The sequence below is a fragment of the Schistocerca americana genome, chromosome 5 (genome assembly GCF_021461395.2).
Source record: "Schistocerca americana isolate TAMUIC-IGC-003095 chromosome 5, iqSchAmer2.1, whole genome shotgun sequence".
NCBI lineage: Eukaryota > Metazoa > Arthropoda > Insecta > Orthoptera > Acrididae > Schistocerca > Schistocerca americana.
The window spans coordinates 576,192,642-576,216,939 of NC_060123.1; the positions used below are offsets into that span (position 1 = coordinate 576,192,642).

Below are 24,298 nucleotides of genomic sequence, written 5' to 3' on the forward strand. Positions count from 1 at the left end.
CCGCGCAGCTGCTACGGTCGCAGGTTCGAATCCTGCCTCGGGCATGGATGTGTGCGATGTCCTTAGGTTAGTTATGTATAAGTAGTTCTAAGTCTAGCAGACTTATGACCTCAGATGTTAAGTCCCATAGTGCTCAGAACCATTTGAACCATTTGAAAAGAGGATTCCGCTCGCCTATTACTTCTTTCTAGCGTCGGCCTTGTGTAAACCTTTCATAGAGCAGAAGGTTCTTCAAAACATACCCTCCTAATTTCTGACTTAGAATATAATGTCCGAACTAAAAGAAGACAGCCACGTGTCTGGAATGAGAAACTAAGTTGATATGGCAATGGCCACATACCTATGCTTCGTAACTGTATTTAGTAGTGAAACATCAAAGCTCCATGCTAACATAAATCGTATCTTCCGTGATTGCAGACAGATTTACCGTTGCAACAGGCAACCAAAACGAGGTAGCTCCTGGGGGAGGTTTCCATTATGTGTCTCCCACGTGTGTTAGGATAACACCATCAACATATTCAGCCACATTGTCAACTGTTCTGCACAGTTTGCAAACAAAAAGGCAAAAGAGAATGGATGGCATTTCGGCGGAAGAAAAAAGAATAACTGACACCAGATTCATATTCTGGGCGCGCGTAACTTACCAACATCGGTACTGGTTTCCAAGAGAGCCATCAGATCGCTATCCGGTTTCAAAGAATGTCGCTGCGGAGCCCACAATTCGGCTTAAATTCCCCTCGGAAATCGGCTCGGCGAAGCAAGGCTCATTCGGAAGGAAGGAACGTCGCCTTTTTACGGAGTACTTATATAGGCTTATCTGGCAGTGCGTAACAGAGCGACGACAAGCGTCACGTGTGCTGCGTGCGCCTCACACACACCGCGGCCATTGGCCGTACTCGCCATAAATCCCACGTTACGTCTCTCGCAAGGCGCCCGTTTCACGGCTGCAATTTCAGTGTCTCCTAATTGGGCAGTAAATCGTGGCCAACAAAGACGACGAATTATTAGACGCGGGGGCTTGCCGTTATCCTCGCGGCCAGCGGGGGCATTAATCTCCGCGATCGGGCGACGCGTTTGTCGCGTACCGGAGGGCCAATGGCCATCGCTAGCCGGAGTCCTCCGAAAATGTCCTCCACCTCGGTAAAAGTTAGACGCTGGGGACCCCTAGACTCTGACGCTCTGACCGTGTGAGATTTGAGGAGGCAACACGATGTCTTCATTCAAAGGAGCAGGGTGACTTACACAAAACACTAGATCGATATAAGCTGAATTTATGAAGTCCCCGCGGTAATTAGAGTGCCTCACGTTGGTTGGTGATTTGAAATCCGATGCGGATTTTGACATCTCTTTCACAGGGCAGAACAGAGAGCTGAACTGTGATGTTCAGTTCTGTGTTGTCAGATGATCGCTCGAACTGTTTAAAATTGTACATACAGGATGACAATTATTGAACTATAACAAATAAAGCCGTCATAACTTCTGAACGGTTTGCGTTAGGACGTTTGAACTGCATGGTTGGCCGCGGGGCGTCATGGGAATTATTACGCGCATGCATGCATGGCCTAGCGATGAACCCGACTTTCGTTTGGATTGGTTCGCAAAACTGGCGCATTTGGGGGACTGAGAATCCGCATTTCAAGATCGAGAAATGTTTTCACCCTCAACGGTGGTGTGCAATGTCCAGTCATGGAATAATGGTACGATATTCCTTGATGGCACGGTGACTACCGAACGGTACGTGAAGGTTTTGGAAGATGACTTCATTTCCGTTATCTAAAATGACCCCGATTTCGACAAGATGTGGTTCAAGGTGGAGCTCGGACCCATCGAGGCAGGAGAGTGTTTGATGTCCTGCAGGAGCACTTTGGGGACCGCATTCTGGCTCTGGGGTACCCAGAGTCCACTGGCGTAGGCCTCGATTCGTCGCCATATTCTCCGGATCTGAACACATGTGACTGCTTTTTGTGGTGTTATATGAAAGACAAGGTGTACCGCAATAACCCCAATGCCTGGGCTGTAAACAACTAGTCAGGGCCGGCCGCGGTGGTCTAGCGGTTCTAGGCGCGCAGTCCGGAACCGCTCGGCTGCTACGGTCGCAGGTTCGAATCCTGCCTCGGGCATGGATGTGTGTGATGTCCTTAGGTTAGTTAGGTTTAAGTAGTTCTAAGTTCTAAGGGACTGATGACCGTAGATGTTAAGTCCCATAGTGCTCAGAGCCATCTGAACCAACTATTCAGGAGATCACGGTAGCATCGATGTTCCGACACTTCAGCAGGTCATGCAGAATTTCGCTACTCGTCCGCACCACATCATCGCCAGTGATGGCAGGCATCACGAACATGTCATAATCTAAATCCGAATATCTGTAGTGGCGTGTACATGTTGAATAAACAGTGTGCACGCCTTAGTTTGTAGGAAACTTACGTTTTTTTTCATATAGTTCAATAAATGTCACACTGTACTAGACATACTGCCATGGGGGAACATCCGCTAAGTCACAACTTGGACGAAAGTGCGCGTTCAGCGATCGTGACCGGCGGTCATTGAGGACGATTGTGGCGAAATACAAGAGAAAGACAGCTGCAAAAGCCACTGCAGAACTGAATGTCGCACTTGCGAGCTCTGTGAGCGCCAAAACAACACGAAGGGAGCTGCATAAGCAGCGGATTTCAATGTGAGCTGAAATTTCAAAATCACTCGTCAGTGATGCAAATGCCCGTAACAGGAAAAAGTGGTGCCAACTTGGATTATGAAGTAATCGAAGAAAGTCATTTGGTCATATGAGTCTTGTTCACACTGTTTCCAGCATCTGGTCGAGTTTATGTCCCAAGAGTGAAACATGGCGAGTGTTCGGTAGTGATTTGGGCAGCCAAGTCGTGGTATTCCATGGGCCCCATGCTTACTCTGAAAGGTCGCATAACTGGCAACAATAGTCATCATATCTCAGTATTATTGACCCTCTGTTGCCTGCTTGGGAGAGAAGCGTGCGTGATCGCCGTCTGCCCCCATCATCGTTATCTATATTCACCACTATTTTGCGGGAGTATTTATCCATTCCGAGACGACTGGAAGTTGTTTCGAATGCCGACTGGTTTCCTACACCGTATTAGGCATGGTAATGTGTTGTGTTTTTGTGTGTTTCCATATTTTGTCAGTCCCCTGTAGCTGTTGGTGTAGGTAGACTACACATGCACTACAAGTCCTTCTGCAGATGCGAGATGCGAACAACTAATAGCAAACTTACCAGAATGAAACTATTGTTACGTTAAACTACTATCTGTTAAGTGTGAGCCGGCAGAAAAAGGAATCCCGTCAAAGGGAAAGATAAAAATTATGGTTATTCTTCTCCCTGTTTGTTTGAGATAGATATGGCAGTGTTATCATCTCAAGATGATAACACTGCCATATCTATCTCAAACAAACAAGTCAGTTTGGATTCCGTAGAAACACTGGAACACGTGAGGCAATACTGACCTTACGACTTATCTTAGAAGAAAGATTAAGGAAAGGCAGACCTACATTTCTAGCATTTGTAGACTTAGAGAAAGCTTTTGACAATGTTGACTGGAATACTCTCTTTCAAATTCTAAAGGTGGCAGGGGTAAAATACAGGGAGCGAAAGGCTATTTACAATTTGTACAGAAGCCAGATGGCAGTTATAAGAGTCGAGGGACATGAAAGGGAAGCAGTGGTTGGGAAGGGAGTAAGACAGGGTTGTAGCCTCGCCCCGATGTTGTTCAATCTGTATATTGAGCAAGCAGTAAAGGAAACAAAAGAAAAATTCTGAGTAGGTATTAAAATTCATGGAGAAGAAATAAAAACTTTGAGGTTCGCCGATGACATTGTAATTCTGTCAGAGACAGCAAAGGACTTGGAAGAGCAGTTGAATGGAATGGACAGTGTCTTGAAAGGAGGATATAAGATGAACATCAACAAAAGCAAAACAAGGATAATGGAATGTAGTCTAATTAAGTCGGGTGATGCTGACGGAATTAGATTAGGAAATGAGGCGCTTAAAGTAGTAAATGAGTTTTGCTATTTGGGGAGCAAAATAACTGATGATGGTCGAAGTAGAGAGGATACAAAATGTAGGCTGGCAATGGCAAGGAAAGCGTTTCTGAAGAAGAGAAATTTGTTAACATCCAGTATTGATTTAAGTGTCAGGAAGTCATTTCTGAAAGTATTCGTATGGAGTGTAGCCATGTATGGAAGTGAAACATGGACGATAAATAGTTTGGACAAGAAGAGAATAGAAGCTTTCGAAATGTGGTGCTACAGAAGAATGCTGAAGATTAGATGGGTAGATCACGTAACTAATGAGGAAGTATTGAATAGGATTGGGGAGGAGAGAAGTTTGTGGCACAACTTGACCAGAAGAAGGGATCGGTTGGTAGGACATGTTCTGAGGCATCAAGGGATCACCAATTTAGTATTGGAGGGCAGCGTGGAGGGTAAAAATCGTAGAGGGAGACCAAGAGATGAATACACTAAGCAGATTCAGAAGGATGTAGGTTGCAGTAGGTACTGGGAGATGAAAAAGCTTGCACAGGATAGAGTAGCATGGAGAGCTGCATCAAACCAGTCTCAGGACTGAAGACCACAACAACAACATCATCTCAAGCTATAAATGACTTGGAAAGAAGTGGGTAAAGTAAAATATATCGGTCTGAACGTTAGTTAATTCCCTACCAAGTTTTCCAACATTTATGCGCACGCTCATATAGAGTAAGAACAAGCGACGGTGGTTGTATCGCAGGTACATGTTACAACCGAGGAAATAGCAGCAAAACCAAGGACCTCGTTTTGCTTTTCAGTAACATCTAAGACATTAAAAACGGTCAAATGATGTTCTTAAGACCTTTATTTTCGCTCGAAGTGAATTAGACGTTTGTGCGATTTGCGTGGAAGGCAAACAGTTCGCGATCTGACGCCTCTTCGGCATTAAATGTAAATTGCGACACTAGGAGGGTATTATCAGACAATGTTGAAGTTGCTACCGTAAAACTGGACCATAAATGCAGAAAATTCTAATGATCCAGACGTCGCACGATTTGAATTATTCGCCTAGTACCGGTGCTTTCTATGTACTTTGTTGACCATTAAGATATCCTTTCGGTCGTGTGACCCTGTAAATAAAACTTCGTCCAAGCAAGCCATTTCAGTTCACCGCTTCTTTTGCGAATGCTGTTAGGAACGGACACAACAAGGCAAAAGATTGCGTGGCAAGCTACGCGCATCAGGCCATCATCGTTAAAGTTTACAGCACCGAAGGGGTTTATTGCTTTATAACGATAGGTGCAGCATCCCCGTTGCTCTCTCAGGAATGCTCGTTACGGTGCGAATTTAGTAACAGCCTAAGAACAGTTTTCGCGGCGTTGTACTCAAACAGGTTTTCGTTCGCGTTGATATTTTGATGACGAAGACGCATTCTGTGTTTACTGAGGACTGTTAAACACCCACGTAGGAGGCCTTCGGCTCTGTAATCAGTGCGCCAGTAAAGTGTTTCTGGTTACTAATTAAGCGTTATATTCGGGGTGAGACTATAGTTACTGAAAGCGTGGTAATTTCTTCGATTTCTCCGCTTTCGTTAGCGACCGATGTTTTATCATTTAACAAAGCCCCTATCTCCGGACAGCTTCAGTCCCATTTTAATGAGAGTATGCGAAGAACAAACTAACTCCTGCAGCACATTTATCTTATTTCTGTTCAGCACGGATCCTCGACTTGGAGGGCAAACGAACAATGCCTCGGAATCAGTCGATCCCCGCAGGTCTGTTTTGCCATTCCTCAATTAATAGACATAGTTAAGTCCGCACAAGACAAAAAAGAAATAGATCCTGGTTTAAGTTTCACTCATGACAGTTTCAAATGTGCGACTGTGTATATCTGTGCCTTCTTCAGAGAATACTATGTTACTAGAGATATCTCTGTTGATCCACTGTAATTGATAAGTTACTAGAGATACATCTGCAATCGTCCATTGGCATGTTTTATCCTCTAGCACATAAGAATTAATTGAATGAACTAGTTGTAAAATGATACCAATAAGCATCCTATCGGCTTCGTAAATTAAGAGATTTAGAGAGCTTAATGTTTTCATCCGATGAACAAATAATCTTCAGCTATGTTTTACACATTCAATTCAACAAGAAATGGCTGACACATTTGAGACTTAACTCATGACTTTGGTCCACAGTCCAATGACAAGCGCATGGTCCATCTTGATAGCTACGTATTGAAGAGGAAAAGTACGTCCATCTTAGAAATTCTAACCTTCCAGTCTAGGGTCATAGACTAGCGCCGTTATTCGGAAGACCGGGCTGAACAAAAACTGAAAGGAAAACTAATTGTGATTCTAACAGATTCTACACTTGGTAACCGCTTAACGTGCACAGTTACTTCACAACACCCATCTGCTGATAAAAACGCTAAATTATTTATTTCCCTTTTGGTTCCAGAATCGAGGGAAATGGCGCACTGTTCAAAGCAATGGACACTCATTCGGGACGTGTAAGATTGCAATCCAGATTTAGGTTTTCCACCGATATCTTATACCTCTTCAGGCACATGCCAGGATGGTTCTTTCCGAACAGCCATTGCCACATCTTGATCCATTATTATTCCGTTCTATTAACTTTACCGAGCGGGGTGGCGCAGTGGTTAGCACACTGGACTCGCATTCGGGAGGACGACGGTTGAAACCCGTCTCCGGCCATTCTGATTTAGGTTTTCCGTGATTTCCCTAAATAGCTTCAGGCAAATGCCGGGATGGTTCCTGTGATAGGCCACGGCCGATTTCCTTCCCCATCCTTCCATAATCCGAGCTTGTGCTCCGTCTCTAATGACCTCGTTGTCGACGGGACGTTAAACACTAATCTCCTCCTCCTACTACTAACTTGATCGTCAACTTATTATTAAAACTTAAGCTTTTCTCTTTTGATGGTAAGTACTAGGAAGAAAGACAACCACACTGTAAGTAACTTTACAGCAGCTGTCTCACGCACGAAGTTTTCCATCTGTCTTCTGTAAACACTGAAGTTTACAGCAGCTGCCTCACGCACCAAGTTTTCCATCTGTCTTCTGTAAACATTGACAAGTCTATATTTGTTAAACTGTGCAGGTTAAAATAAACAAAGCACCTCTTTCATCTGCCGAAGTGATAGCAAAGAGAAAATGTATTAGGGTGTTGGTTCAAGTTAGTTTCATGATGTTCCGAAACAATGAAACTAGGAATTGAGAAATCTTACATTCTAATGAAGTAGTAATTTTCTGGTTGGGAACGTCGACAGAGCATGCACATTAGAGTGGTTTCAGATTCAGAGAGATGAGGGAGCTATTCTCTCTCTCTCTCTCTCTCTCTCTCTCTCTATCTATCTATCTATCTCTCTTTCTCTCTCCCGTTTTTTATATAATATCTTCTAACAAGAGACGCACACAGCGCGGCTATATGTATGGTATGAATCACAGGAATGCTGATTTCAGGGACCTCCATTGTTCGTCACGTGTGTCTGAGGAGAATTCCTGTCGGCGCGGGAATGTAATTAACTTAATGGCCCTTTGTAATAAATTGTTTGGGACCGACAATTTTTGTCGTACTTTCTCCACTACCAGTGCAAGCAAGCAAGCATAGGATAGGTAGGGATGGGAGAGGGGGGGGGGGGGGTTGGGGGAGGAGGGGCGCGGGCGAGTGGAGTATCAGGTGCGGTTTCCCCAAATAATTCCGGAGTAAAGAGACATGTTTAGTGGCGAAGCGCGGAGAAATCAGATAAACAGCGGCGTACTGCCGGGGGAAACGTGGCGGCTCGCGAAGGAAACGAGGGAAATTAAAAATGCTGTTTACTGGCCTGCCGGCGTCCATTGTCCGAAGGTGGTAGCGGCCGGCCGCCCGCTTCTCAGACTTCATGCTGCGGCCACTAACCGGAGGAACAGAGCATTCTCCTGAGAGGAGGGTGCCACGACTGTTGGCGACCTGATGGCAGTAAGCGATAACAGCTCTCCGAGAGGACGCGGCAGGACAAGAGGTAGCGACGCTTAACCGCACCGATTCCAGATCAGTGGTTCCCAACATGGAGGTATTCACCCCTGAAAAGGTAAAACAAACTTCCGCAAGTGTAGAAACCAAGAGACTTCCCTTGTGTCTCGGTCACGAAGCTATTTTTAAAAGAGCATTATTGATATCTAAATGTTCAAGAGATGATCCAGAATGTTTTTAAGAAGAAAAAAAGGGTGTGCAAGGTTTGTCCCGGACACCTTGACTCTTGAGCATAATCTACTACGCTTGCACGCCAGCCGCGACTTGACTGAAACGCAAATCGCAGACAATTCTTTTCTGGGAAAAAATCATCACGGGCGACGAGACTTGACGTCATCAATATGAACATTCCACAAATCGGCGGAGTTCAGATATTCACATGCAGTGTCAATGCTTTGACGACACAGCCTACTGTCAAAGAGCGACTTTTCTGACAGGTTCACATGGTTGTATGAGCGTTTTGTGTGATGTACTCAAGTGAGGAGAGACTATGTAACACACTTGAAGTATTGAAATCACCATCTTATTTTTTCTCTGGCTTTTATTAGTCTAGTCTTAAAACTTTTTGGACTGACGGGGGTATCATCTACGGAGAAACGATTGACTGATTTACATAAAAGACGAATAAAAAATCATTTATATTAAGCAAAGATTCAAATAGCTAGTCATAGACATTGAAACTGCTCCAAGCTGTGTCAGAACATATATCACATATACTATGAGAGAAAACTACTACCCATCTAAGGTCGCAGTTGAAAGTCGTGGTCACACCGCAGTTATAATCCGGATACCATGCTTAGCAGGAGCTGTCGTGTCAACCAGTGGGGCCTTCCGAACACGCCCCTGAGACTGAATAACTCTGTCATTGGTTCCTCCCTCCTAGTTCTTCTCTTCCATCATTCTGTTTCCGAACTCTTCATTTGCGTGGCCATATTATAAGAAAACAGACACCATCTCCCCTTCCAAGAAAACTTCAATAAAAAATGCATTATCACAAAGTAAACAGTTACTCAATGACTATATAAATATCGAAAACCAATATTTGGAGAGCTTTTCCATTCTTCACTCTCCTTTACTAAATCCCCCCCCCCCCCCCCCTACTTCATCATTTCATTTCACATCTTACCCCTAACATTTTTCTTCCAACTCACTCTTCATCCCATTACTATGCACTTACTGTCCAATGCTTCTCCCCTCGCCCCTCCCCAGCTACTCACCACACAACATTTAAACTCCTTCACATTTCTTACAAAGTATATAAATACACAGTAACATAATTAAATAGGAATAACACACATAAAATGAACTAGAGAGAGAAAAAAATACAAAGATCAAAGAAAAACTAGTGGCAATTTTGGCAACACGATACTCTAAACATCAGAAATGCATAGTTCTCCAAAGCAGCGTAAAATCAGACCACAGATATCAGTGTCTAACGAAGATTTAAGCGATAAACCAAGCAGAAATTACCGTAAGAAAAGCCAACAATTTGTTAACGAACTGTTCTTCGATCTACAAAACAAATCAGATTGTAAATATCTTTAATTACAGACTACTGATGATTCTTTACTTCAATAAAGCCAAACGCGTCTGGTGAGAAAAACACGTATTTTCTTGTAGTTGTAACAACGGAACAAAAATACCCTCACAAATCTTTCCCGACTATTTGTACCTACGTTTCTTTTTATTATGAATAGTGCTGGGCTGAAAAACTCCACTGCCTGCATATTGTGGAGTGCAGTACCAAACCGTGCACAAGAACTGGTCGCTGAACAAGTCCAGTAAATCACGAATCACAAAACCAGAAGCGTTAAATTGCTTACTCTCAGACAGTTATTAAGGAACAATGAAGGGCAGTGAACGCTGCTTGAGGAACGCCCTGTGTTTCGCTTACTTTCCTCTTCTTTGTTTTTTTCTTTTTTTTTTTTTCACCTTCAGAGTATCTTTCTCGCAGCAGCCAGCTTCTATCACCTCCCCTTCCGACCCCAAAACAATTATTGGCAGGTATCCGAGGGTATTATATGTAAAAGCAAAACGCCCGAGCACAAAAAAGCGATGGCTGAGATAAAGCGATCTCTCAGCGTGAGATCGAGCGCACAGCAAGTGGCGATTTCACGGGCAATTTGTTGTCCTGAGTACACGGAGAGCTGAATCGGCTCCGGCTTAATGAAGGCCGATGGTGCCTTATGAATTTTGGCCGACGGCTACCGTCATCACTTTAGATTTCTTACTTCCTAACCACCCCTAACACTTACCCACCGACTCTATCAACACGCTTGTTTCTTCTGTGTGTATGTGTGTGTGTGTGTGTGTGTGTGTGTGTGTGTGTGTGTGTAATTTTTATTTCCGTTTGCTTTGCGCTTTGACTAGTCCACCGCATCGTGGCATAACAGTAACTCAGTCGAGAAAGCCGTTACGTCGCTTTACTAACCTTACAATTTGGCCCCACTGGGTCTCCTGTGGTTCATATCAAAATGATTTGGCATTTTGCCTCCATTATTAATTAGTTTCTCGGAATGTTCACAACTTTGGTTAAAAACAGTCAACTCAACTAGCATGCAATCTACTGAACTGTACAAAAGGGAAATTGAGTATATCGTTTCACATCAAGGCCGACATAGTACAAACCTTTCAGTGATTATTGCAGTCGCACAGCAAGTTTCTAGCAGCAGCTTACATTTCAGTTCTAAAATGTGCTTAGATTAAAGTGTTTCTCACTTTTTTTAACTTGCTGTGAAAACCTAATCTGGTACCGGTAACGATGCTGACGTGGTGCGCTCCCGAAATCGTTGCACTAATAACAATGTAGTATTTCCCAACAAAATGCCCACGACCATAAAAACAAACAAGCGGAAACTGTGTTTTCGCTCTAAGAACTTCTGTAAGTTGAGATAGTCATTTTTTCTCAGTAAACGATTCAAACAACCCGAGAGATAAGCCGTCAACGGGATTGACACGAAAGCAAACCCTGTGTGGTGTGCTATAAAGTAATGTAAAAGTTGTTCATATTGTAGGTTTTCTTGTCAGTGAAATGTTTACCTGGCCATATTATGAGGAGGAGATGGCCGACTCCCATAGGCGGCTTAGCTACGGGCTAAGTGGAAGACAACAGAGCTTAAACTCTTATCTTCTGCCAATTACGTAATCCTTTACTAGCAGCTTTCTTTCTTTATCTTTTTTTTTTCAAAATTGACAGTTCAAAAATACATCCTGCAATTACTGCTTTATTATTGTCCTTCCAATAAAAATTGAAGGAAAGCACTATTTCCGCCCGATTTTCAACCTCCATAGCATGGGCGTCCGCAGAAATTTTTCGGAGGGTTGTAAAATTCAATTTTTTATATAAATGTTTCGAGACATGACATTCAATGCGATCTAAATTTTATAGTTGGGGAGAGGGAGGGGGAGGGGAGAGAGATGGCGCCTTTGAACCCCCTTGCGAACACCTGTGCTCCGTAGTGGAACATTACCATTTGTGTGGTGCGCTATTTTCGGCTCTGTGTTACACACGAAAATGTGAATGGAACATGATACAGGGAGCATTATTATCATTACCGTTGCTGAGTCGTGAGTAAAACTTACACCATTCATTCTTAACTTCGTTTCCAGTCTCCGTATATAAAGAACAAACCCAGCGCGACCTATAAAATGCATGTTAATTGCAACAAATTATTTTGATCGATATGCGACTCACTACTGAATGCGTAAAAACTCTGCATAACGGAAGTTAAGTACAAGTTAACAACTTACCTCGTTTCGAACTAAAAGCTGAATTTTTAAATTCACTCACGTTTACAAGACTGCCTCTTCATTTAATAATTCACTTAATGAACAAATTGTATTATGTGAAATATTATCCATGTCGCTGTAAGCTGCATTTTTGCGTATTTCGATAGGGTTTATTCGCCAATCTGGTTTTCAACACGAAAATCAGGACAGTCTTCCTAAATTGGGACATGAAGCAACCATGTTCAGCATACGCACGTTATAGCATGTGCTGAATGTCGAAAGGCATAATGAATGTGGACTGCTCTCTTTTGGGTGCACCTGGGATAAAGGGAAAACTTTTAGGGTTTAACGTCCTAACGGTAATGAGGTCATTAGGGATGGATCACAAGCTCGAATTGTTTCAAGGATGGGGAAAGATATCAGCTGTGGGCTTTCAAAGGAACCACAGGGAAATCATGGATGTGAGGTGCGGATTAGAAATGTCGTCCTCCAAACCGTGCTAATCACCGCACCACTTCTCTCAGCATGGTTTTTGGAGTTGTGTCCGACTTGAGTAGCATCCATCTCAGTTCGATGTGTTCAGTACAGGATGTTCTGTATCTACTAGTAAGGCATGATCACCAAAACATTGATCAATACTTATAATGTCTTTTAGCATAGCCAAATTGTGCCTGACAACTGAAGCCCTGTCCACACTAATGGCAATGATCATATTTCTTTCTCACAGGGTGCGGAAAGGAAGACGCGAGATGAGGAGCGGCGGGCTGCCAAACGCAAGATGACGGCAACCGGCCGCAAGAAGCTGGATGAGCTGTACCACCCACCCGCAGACCGTTCAGAGTTCTACAGCATGAGCGACCTTGCCAAGCCACCGGTGCTCTTCACACCTGCTGAAGACATTGACAAGGTAGGGTGTTACTATCACAGCTTTACTTCTGACTTAACACAGTTGCATTGCAGCAAGGTGCAGAGGAAGCACGTTTCCCAAATGAGTAGCACATTGTACAAATACCAGACTCTTCTCGATTTCTGTGTTACAACCACTGCATTGCCAAAACACATATATTTCATGTGGGTAGTGTACTGTAAGAGTACCCCTCTTCTGGCACCAAAACCACCTTATTATATCCACTGCAGCATCCAGATTAGTATGTCCATCTTTAATGCTGCTGGTGTATCTTCATTTCTATGTAAACTGGTGAAGCTTTTTCCCCTCTCTTCTCCACCAACTGACACCCCCATGGAGTTAGTAAAGTATAACACTACTCACTGTAGAAGCTCCTACATTGCTGAGGATATACTTTGTAGCGAAAAAAAGCCTCACCCATCTGAAACTGTAGTCGAAGTTTGTTCAAGAGTCCATCTCGTGTAGAATCATCTAGCTATAGACTTGTTCCTCCTCCACTGTATGCCACACTCTAAAACACCCTCACAAGTGTACTTCAAGCTACACTGGTACAGGTTTTACAGAGAATGGTAGTCCACTTTTGACAAAGAGAGGTAATTCCCTTTTAGTGCAACATGAGAAGCAGAATGTCAAGTGACACAATGTCTGTACTGGATTGCACCAAGGATCAGTATGTATATAATTGTACTACTAGTATACTGTACTGTCACTGGTTCCTCTACAGTATTCAATCACAATATGTTCTTCAATTGAGAAGCCTTCCAGACGTGAACTCTGTACATAAATAAATTTGTTATTATCAAAATGCTTCACAGCAGCTGAAATTGAACTTCATCAAAAGCTTTAATGGCCCATCAGCAGTGAGGTTAGTACAGATGGAGCACAAGGTTGAATTGTACAAGGATAGGAAAGGCAATTGGCAGAGTACTTTATGAGGGACATGCCCCAGCCTTTGCCTTGATTGATTTAAGAAAACTATGAAAAATCTATATATGTGTGGCTGGTTGGGGATTTGAATCTCACTTCTCCTGAACACAAATACAGCCTCTTAACCACTGCACTAACTCAGTTGGTGCAAACTTCATCGTGTTTATGGACAAAGCATGACTGAAGGTGTGCGTTTATGATTCACACGTTGAAAAATAAAGTGAAAACCTTTGTGGCAATGTACTAAATGGTATGATATCAGCAACAAATGATGACATTACTGCATGCAGAAAAAATGATGTAAGGAATGTGTGAAGCTTTTGCAGAAATTTAGATATGAAACACTTATGTTCATGAATTTCCTCCATATCGTTCTCAGTCCATATGGAACACACAAAACTTTAGAACATTAGGTACACTCAGTAGCTACACTCTGAAGTACATAACTACAGAAAGTTCACAATGAATGTATATTGCTGACTGCTTAATAGAAAATAGGAGCTCACTGAATCTAATTAATGGGAAACACTAAGAACATGTTTTATGATTTAAAAACATTTGGAAGACATGTTGAAAAACTATTTGACACTAGTTCAAAATGCAGAAACAATCTGACACAGTGCAAACATTAAGTTAAAAAAAAATTTTCTTACTCTAGCTTATATGTGAACACTGTCTTGAGTCAAATCTTATTCAACTTCATAATGGTATTTTAACATGATTATGTACTATCTATGATCCAGAATGGTTCTGAAATATTTCAAGGATAACAACTGTCACTAATGATAACACTTATTCTGTCCATATGCTATGTGTATTAACATGAACTCTCTTTTTCAGCTGGCCTCAATCGAGTTGGGTGGCTTCTACAACCACGACACAGATGGCTCAAGGTAAGTGCAAGAAAGCTTGTGGTTGTCTGTGCATGTGCTGCTGGCTGTTGTGTGGGGTGTTAACTTGTGAACTCTGTGTGCTTTAGCCTGTCGAATGGTGAGGCAGGTTCCCAGCACGGGCTTGGGAAGCAGAGCTCGCCCTTCCTCCTGCACCCGAGCAAACCGAGCACCACGCCGACTCTCAAGTTCCACAACCACTTCCCTCCGGATGCACCTGGGTAAGGCTCAGGGGACCCTGCTTTGCACGACAATGCCTATTGCTGCTGCTGCTGCTGCTGCTATTGCTGCACCTTCCTGGGGATAGAACACACACTCCATTGCAATTTCTGCCTGTGCTTGCGATCAAAAATTTGGCTGTTTCTATCCAAACGGCCTGCATCTCCAGTGGTTGTTTCTAACTACACAACAGCAAAATCCTACACAACTACCTGGGAAAGGAAGCAGTGCAGTATATGTGCACCTTCTGGATATATGTTTGATATTCGTTGTGGTTTTGGTGCCATTTTTCATGAAGTGAAGTGTTGAAAATAATGTAGAGAATCACTTCTTTGGAAGCTATGATGACATTGGTAGGTGATTCTTAATCACATAGGAATATCTAAAAACATATAATCATCTGAGGGAACACCAGAAATGAGAACAATCAAACTATATACATTCTATGTAAGAAATTCTAAGTGGCAAGTTCTGTAATTTACTTGCCACATAAAAATTAAATACAGAATTAGCCACTGTACTTGTTAATTTGTTTTTGCCATTTGTGTGCACAACACAGGCTCAGTTTTGGAACATTCTGACTAAATTTTTCCTATCGTCATCACACAGTTACATATGATACTGCATGTTCTGATACACTTTTTGGGTTTTTGATTTTATGGTGATGTACATTCTGCTACATTCTTATACAACTTAATGAGTTTACTTCTGCTTTCTGCTTGAAATTGGCCTTTTAGCAGATGACACATTGGTATTCTGATTTATCTTCTTTTTCTCAATTTTCTTTGTCAGGATACTGGTAACCCTTATTTATCTTTTATCTTTTATCTTGCTATCCTGTCACTTCAGTGATTATGGATTTCAAGCTGACCAATAGTCTGTGATCTGCATGGAGAACACATTTGGGAAAAAATAGTTTAAGAAAGGGAAATCCATTTTCTTAGCATCCAGGATCAGTAGTATTTAGAGTAGCTCTAATTACTGAAATCAGATATTTTTGCATGACAACTAATGTTGTTGCATAATTGCACATTATGTAGTATCTTAGTCTGCAAGCCGCATAAAAACAGTCCAGGGGTATGATACAGGCATTAGGAACAGTGTAGGGTGTTTTCTGTTTTCTATATTGTATTTTATTTGTCATGTTCAATAAAGTGGAAAAAAATCTGTTTTGTCCAGCTGTTTAAAGCAAAACCTAACAATTCACTTTGATCCAAAAATGCTCTTTTATAGAAGGAAGTATATTGTAGATTCTGGAGGTCGGATATGTCACAGAACAGAAAAGCGGCCAGATGCATAAAAAGCATTAATTTTATTTCCAGTTGTCAATTCACTATTTCCATAATGTAAATTATTCAGTAAGATGTGTCAGATGATTGCTTAAGTTGCTGTGTTATTGAGGTAATACAAACGAAATAAGATTGCAATGAATAACAGTGGAAATCAGCTTTCTATTCCAGTTCAACACAAAAAGCTTCTTTTGGGTTCAGAAGAAATACAAATTTTTACAAAACAATGCAAGACAATGTCAGTGACATCACTTAGAACAGTTACAAGAATGTATACCTCTAAGTGTTGTAACAAATAAATGGAATCATAATTGTTATCCTAGGCAAGATGGAAAAAAGCAAGAACAATAGATAATAGATTTCAGTAAAAAGGACAAATTAAAGAAGAGGCAAAAATGTGAAGTTTGTAATCAATGTACTGCATGTCACACATGCAGCAGAACGATTGCAGGGCTCAATCTTAAAGGCAAGGGAAAAATATATGGAGACTGAAAGGTAGTAACACTATCCAAAATACTACATCTATTTTTCACAACATTTGTTTACCAAACTGTATGACAGAAAGTTAACAGTTTTATAAATAATTCCAAGGTAAACCAGAAGAGGACTGAATGATAACCGACCAACCACAACTTCGTATGTAGTGTGTGTGTTGACCAGTCGTATTGTTGTGCGCTCTTCACTCCAGCAACTGGTTTAAGCCAACTCTCAGCACTAGCCTATGTTGCAAAAGCATCTTCCACTCTGCATAACTGCTGCAACCTACATCCTTATGAACCTGTTTACTATGTTCAAACCATGCTCTTCCTCTACAGTTTTTATCCACCATTGGCAAATTGGTGATTTCTTGATGCCTCAGGAAACTCCTACTAAACAGTCCCTTCTTTCAATAAAATTGTGCCATAAATTTCATTTTTCCAAAACTAGAATTAAAGGAATAGTACAAACATACTCCTATAGAGTGAAAAAACAGTAAACAAATTTATAGATGATCTCTGTTTCTGAAGTGAATGCTGTTTTCCCTACTTGAAATTTTGAGAAACCTTACAATGTCGTAAAAAGATAATGTTTTTAGATCTTGGACCTATCTGCTTATGTTTAGGAAGTCTTCATCTCCTTCAGTACAACTTACCTAGTACATATTCTATGATGATCTGTTTTTGCTGAAAAACATGTGCCCACTACAAACATGTGTATCTCCCATTGCTAACCTATTTCTGCTTTAAAAAATGTGCTCATTGGGAAATCTGTGTGATTCTGTTGCAGTGACAAGAAGGATGTAATGGATGGAGGAATGTCAACAGATGGCAGTGTGTTCTCAAATCCTCCTCTGAAGAGGCCCAAGCTGATGGCAGGTCCACCACTCAATGAAAGAGTCATGTTGTATGTGAGGCAGGACAATGAAGATGTCTACACACCACTACATGTTGTCCCTCCTACCACCTCTGGTCTACTTAATGCAGTTAGTACCAATCATTGTGCAAATTATTCTTGGGCTTCTACAGAACCAGAGTGGACACATGCACTAATATATGGCAACAGCCAGTGAGTTCCAGTTGCTCTGTGGTGTTGCTCAAAGAGTTATTTATCTTCTTAAGTGTTGCTAAATTATATATGGACACCAGACCTAGCATTCAGAAATTTCATAATAAGATTGTGCAAGCTGTTTGATTAATTGCTCAGATATCATTACTTTTTCATACACATGCTGGAACATAATTTTTCACAAGTCAGGTCCACTGTGTTTCTGAAACTGCCTTTACTTTTAAGTTCAAATGTTGTTTTGAAAATATTTCTACAAAATAGTAATCAAACAGTGTATATATTGTATTCTGTGTTTGAATATTTGTTGTTGTTGTGAAGGATTTCTGGCACACTATATTCAATGTATTTTGCTGTATCAAGAAGCCTGGTACAATAAAATAAATTCATTCAATACATACAAAACACGTAGAAAGCAGCTTATTAGAGACTGTTAATCCCAGTTTTCACTAATCTAATGTTCATTTAATATACTGATGCTATTGCAGTTTACAGCATCAGAAGAAACCATTCACATTTTACAGATGAAAGAGTATGAAATGCAAACTGGGTTTATTATCAAAAGTCTTGTTTAGACTGCTTGTTACAGACTATGTTAATGTCCCTCCTTACCTTGAATCACAATGATTTATAGAATTTGCTGCTACCTGCGTACCGTTTAGAATATTGGCATGTTTTGACACTCATAGAAAATTATTCATAAGCGTTCAGCAGCCATCATATCACTGGAGCATATTTTTAATGCAAGTTTAGTACCTGAACCAGTGAGTACTGTGGAATGGAGACCACTGTAAAAAGGAACTGCTTCTGTGGCTAACTTCAGTGGTGGCGCTTTGTATCGTGACAATGCATAATTTAGAAATTAGTTTTTTGCAGTACCAATAACCACTAAGAATATGCAAAAACGATACTCATATAGCTATTAATCTGGTCACTAACAATTATCAAGTCAAGTTTAAGGCTGTAAACATTTCCATTACTAAGTACTTGGACTAATAGAAGCAAGTTCAATGTGCAGTTATTTTACAGACAGTTATACAAAGACGTATAGTTATTAATATTTGAAATATGTAACAGGTTGAGTTGCCAAAAACATGGCTTGAGAATACAGAGATTATTGCATATAACCATCCTCCTCCTGATCAATAAATGTTTGCTATACATCACAATTTGTGAAGTACTTTTCATTATCTGCTTCATATTGCTTTTGACATTGCCATTAAGCCAAAACAAATACAAAAAATCTCTCTATATAGTATTAAACAGTAGAAAAATTAAAAAGAGAGAGGTAGATATTAAATCAACAGAGGCCTATGGAAGTATGATTTTTTTTTTCATTTGTCACTTGGTCATAAAAAGAAAAACATAATGAAAGACAATATGTATTTTACAAAATTATTTATTTTTAATAGGCAATTTAAAGTACTAAATTGTTCCACTTTTATGATGACTTCATGGAAGATGTTACCATGTGCAACAATGACATCAAAGAAACACATGAAAATTGTCACAAATAAATGCAATCAAGACTATGTTTTGGTAATACAAGGCTTAAAATCCAGTTGACGATATGGACTTAGGGGCTATTTTAGAAGTGAAATATGAAGAAGGAAAATATAATGAAACTGAAAATGTTAATGAATATAGGTAAAAGCACAGAAGAGAAATCAGCATCTGCATATCAATCAAAAGCTTCTGTTATTCTTTTTCTTGGAATTTTAAGCAACTCTACATGACATAAATCACTGCATCAAAAACTAGAGACAATAGGAACATTCACAATCCATAAATGTACGATGTATTATAAAGAGAGTACTAATTCACAAACACACGACATGTAAAACTAACAGTACCTCCTTACATGTTTAGGGCATTTAACTACTCTTTTTCTTGAAATGTAGATATTGCACATCTAAACAAAATAAATATTTCTCTTTGTGACAATATGATAAATGATAGAAACAGAAGGCCACAGAGTTTGCTTTACATTAGTGTCAATGCACAATGACTACTGTGTTCTTGCACATACTGAGACAGACACACTATTGTATTAAACTGCGTTTATCTGCTTCACGTTGTAAGGAGGAACTTATTTTGTTGTGGCCAGGTTTCAGTATACAGCAAAAAACATTTTGTGTTCAATCAAGAAAACACTTCCATTTTAAAAGATTTAACAAAGAAAGAAACAAGAGTAAGGAAGTATCTCCTGACAACGTTCAGTTATTATCTATAGTTTGCCATTAGTCCAACAATCTAGTCATTCTGGTAAGTGCATACTTTTGTACCTTGCATGTGTATTGTATTAAATACTAACTTATAATATTACTGCATGCATTGTTTTACACTGTGGACACAGATAGAGGGTAAATGGTGTACAGGAGCACTTTAACAGCTTTAAAACAATATCTGTAATAGCAATTAATGTACAGTGAAGCACTCAATAAACATAAAGTTCTTACCATTTACAACCCACTTTCCCAAATATCACTGCAGTTTTAAGGTCCAGTTACTATTAATATGTTTTCCTTATTTTACAGATTGAGAATAAGTACAAAATTTCTACTTCAAGCATTAGTAACTTGTATCGAAAAAACAAAAAAGGGTAAGTTTGCTCAGAAAACAGTATTTTTGTTCTTACGTAGTTAAGATATAATTTCATATTTATCTTTGAGCTCAGGTAGTGAGATCACACTGACAGTCAACTCTTACACAAACTATTCTTCAAGTAGAAATTTTGGACACTCAGGAATTGCTAATGTAGAGTTTAAAGTGAATCATAAGTAACAAATGGCTTCTACTAACTGATCATTAACCAAGCATTTAAATTACTACCATATAGTGCACTGATGTATATACCTTTACTTTTAAAAAACAAGTTAACTAACTTATCTTTTTCTATAGTTAACTAATGCTCTGAAGTATTTGATTTTTCTGGTTAACTAAATGTGGGTCTTTTATTTTTACAGCATTATCGCCAAAATTGATGATGATATGCTAAAATATTATTGCAATGAAGATCTGTTTATAATGGAAATAAAGCAAGTGGATGGTGATGATTGCTTTGAAGTAACACTTGTGGAACTCATGGATCACTGATCCTCATCAGCAAAAAAATTCTTGATGAATTTTGCACATCAGTCAGCTTCATATGGACACTATGATGACAAAAGTGCATTTAGCTGAACTGTAGTTACTGTTATTTGTGGTGAAACAACATTATATCTTGTGTAATTCACAATGGAAAACAGGAAGTGAGTGACTTGTCTCATGCAAAAACAACAGTGAAATTTATTTATTTTAATTTCAGTACCTTTTCCCTTGAGTGAGGATTATGATAAACTGAGTAGACAAATAAATGAGCTCAGAGAAGACAGTGCATTTCATCGCGTGACTTAAGTGCTCAACACAACTGTGTTATCTGTGAGTGGACTTCTAAACTTGTAAGCATTTTACAAGCAGGAGAAATTATCAGAGAGTCACAAATACTTGTACAGTATGTTTGTGATTCTAGTTTACGAACTGTTAATAAATGAAAATCTGAGATCTAAGCAAATTGATGTAATTCACATTAACATCAGAATCTAGATATACTAATATTGTTGTAAGAGTGTTTATAATGAATGACCTGTTTCAGGGTTTGTTGATCTCAAACACTACAAAATTTTTTAAAAAATATGTTAATAAAATTACACAATTAATTGCTTAATCTGAAACTATGAGTACAAGATACATTTTATATCCAAAAAATAAACTGAACTCTCCTTTCAGTAAAATAAAAATAAAACAGTTGTTGCCATATTGGTTCATAAATTTCACTTTCATTTCTCTTTTTGACCTTAATTCATAAATGAATACCGTGAAAAAATTGTGATAGTATATGCTATGCAAATAGAAATGAGAATATATTGATGTCTCCTTAGCTGTATGATTTAGCAATTAAAAGAAACACATAACTTGAATTATATTCTGCATGTGTTACAGACTAACAACATTGTCTTCCATTGTAATTTTATTATAAAGTTTATCACCTTGTTAAATGTTATCTGTGGATAATTTTAATTAAATATTATAACTACTGTACAGTGAGTGTTAAAGTTCAGCTTTGCTAATTTATAATACTCCCTTTAAATTACATGGGAAAAGCAGAAACTACTCTTCTAATTTTGTTGTGTCAGCGAACTATTTTTTGATAATTCTTGACAAATAGATTTTGTCATGAATTATTAACAAATTGATTCTTCTAGGTAACACAAAGTCAAGAACAGACTGTTGGTAATGTGACCAATGAACTAGTTTATAACTGAAACATACGTAATTGGAATCGGATAGTAAATATCATTTACAAACAGAATGTTTTCCGAGTTTGAGAGAATGAACAGCGGTAAAAATTTTGCACAAAAATAACAATTTTGTGGTTATTTACTGTCAAATTGTACACTATAACATGCAGAATAAAATATTTCAGCTTAAGGTTCAATCCTTAACAGGTCATGTGAACTGTGTCTGTTGCATGTGTCGCCATAGTTCGTAATGAATGATGAAAAACAATTTAATAATTACTTAAAATAGCCAGAATCAAAACTAAAAATTAAAACTTTTATATTATTATGCAGAACATGTGTAAAACAAAAGCTTTAAAAGTTATAGCAGCATTAGTTTTTTCAGCTATTTCATGCCACTTAATAATATATTTGTCTTGCTTTGCCACTTTTCATACAGATAATTATAAATTTTACATGCTGACCATCAGTATTCATTTTAATACACATGAAAGGGTAGCTAACTGAAAAAATGGCTTAAATAACATTCATGCAAATTTTACCATCTCCCAAATTCAGAAGAGTCTTTTTTTTAATAGTTACTGCCAATATTTAAATCTTAGATTCATTACCTGCAATTTAAGTTTTTATTTTAATGAGGTATTAATTTATATTAGCAATTCTGTAGCCATATTTGAGTCTTGTAAGGCAGATTTTACATTTAATGTAAATTTCTACATTCTGTTACAAGTTAGGCATATTCAGAACACAATCTGTTGTAAATATTTCTTTTTCCTTTAAAACTATGATTCAAGGATAAGTAAATGAAGTGCCATTTTGATTTGGTGTTAAGTCAAGACTGTGCAATGCACAAAAGTGCAAGGACATGATGGTTGTTAGCTGCCAAGCAGCAGGTTTCACTGTCCATCCATATTATTCTGAACATGTACAAATTTTATAATCAGATTTGACTAATACATATTTTATGTTGTAGCTGTCATTTAGGCACAGTTTTAAAGAAAATCATTTTGCATAATTCACATCAAATTGTAAATCACTTCCAGTTGTTTTCACACAATGCATGACCCCCATACCCATAAATATTTTTGTACTGAAATGTGATAGCAAAGTAAAAGTGAGGACTGTGTGCTGTGACTTTTTAGATTTTTTTATGTATATGTGACCAAGTTGTACATGTTGTCAAATGTCTTTTTTATATATATTCAGTTATATTAAAGTAAGCTTAATGAAACCTGTGCTTTCTACATTTACATAATGTGTTCTAGAGTAAGGAACTTATTATTTAGTTTCAGATAAGAGAATCAAATATTAGAGCCATTCAGTATGGCTCACTGTGTATGAAATGTAATTACTTGTTATGGTATTGAGGAACACTTTGGTTGCTTTTTTATTGATAGTTGCTTTTGTACCAGATAAAGGTGCAAAATAAAGACTTTTTACTATTCATGAAAATTTCTGATTATGAAGTAACCTACCTCTGTGCCATTCAATTTTATGCCTCTACATCTGTTTTATCATGTTGTACCTGACAAGGGAAAATAGACAAGTAGTAAGTCCAGAAAGCCTGGGTGCAAATGGTGGTGTTTCGTTTGTACCTAACATCAATACAATTTGTAATTTCTTATCAATTATCGAGTAAGATGGTGCAGGAGTTAACACACCAGACTCACATTCAAGAGGACTAGACTTCAAATCTCCATCAGTGGTTTCACTAGAAGGTGTAGAGCAAATGCCAGGAAGTGGCTTTGAAAAGACATAGCCTAGTTCTCTCTCCATATTGATCTAATCCAAGATTGTGTTCAGTCTCCAATGACACCATTATCAACAAGGCATTGAACACCTGACCAAATCTTGCTTTTTCCACCTGAAGTGGCAGAATTGCAAAGTTACAAGTGCCCAGCTAGAAGAATTAATTACATAATTATAGAGCACTTTATTATCATATACATTATCAGGGAAGAAATTACTTTGAAAAAAGAAGCCACTGCTCTTACTCTTACACAACCTACCCAGCAGTTGGTTTTATTTGACCCTTCAACATTGATTTTTTTACAATTTATCTACCAAGAAATATTATTATTTTAATTAGTGAAGGACATCCTATAGTCAATGATATTACATACAGACATATAAAGATAGCTTTTAAAACTCAATAAGTCACAAAAATTTTGAACACCACAACAACGAAATTCCAAGTATATTCATGCATTGGATTTTGACTGGAATATCCTGAAATTCAAAGTTATCATGTAGTTTCTGAATAACTATGAAGTCTAACCTTATATTTCACAATTTTTTCTGTATAACTCTTGGAGGAGCTGGCCAGAACACAATGGATGTATTTATCTCTTACCAATGGTGAGAACTTGTCACTTAACTGAATAACTGTTGTCACTTTCAGTCTCTAATGAAGTAAATTCACATTCTTCTTCACTTTCAGGGCTACTAAATTTAGGGTCAAACTCAGGTTTACTGTAGCCATC

At 39.0% G+C, this 24,298-nt stretch overlaps 1 protein-coding gene across 9 annotated transcripts in view; it reads left to right on the plus strand.

Moving 5' to 3' along the window:
- The window catches only part of LOC124616074 (protein grainyhead), a 325,732-nt gene extending 302,471 nt beyond the window's left edge, over positions 1 to 23,261 (plus strand). For 7 of the 9 annotated variants that reach the window (XM_047144317.1, XM_047144313.1, XM_047144310.1 and 4 more), the window contains exons 10-15: positions 12,489 to 12,668; positions 14,436 to 14,488; positions 14,575 to 14,706; positions 17,260 to 17,455; positions 20,073 to 20,137; positions 20,502 to 23,261. In XM_047144317.1, the coding sequence (XP_047000273.1) occupies positions 12,489 to 12,668; positions 14,436 to 14,488; positions 14,575 to 14,706; positions 17,260 to 17,455; positions 20,073 to 20,137; positions 20,502 to 20,631 (756 nt within the window). In that variant the 3' untranslated portion in view covers positions 20,632 to 23,261. The remainder of the gene's footprint in view (positions 1 to 12,488; positions 12,669 to 14,435; positions 14,489 to 14,574; positions 14,707 to 17,259; positions 17,456 to 20,072; positions 20,138 to 20,501) is intronic. The other 2 variants (XM_047144319.1, XM_047144318.1) reach the window with 2 other exon arrangements.
- Positions 23,262 to 24,298: the final 1,037 nt, after the last annotated feature.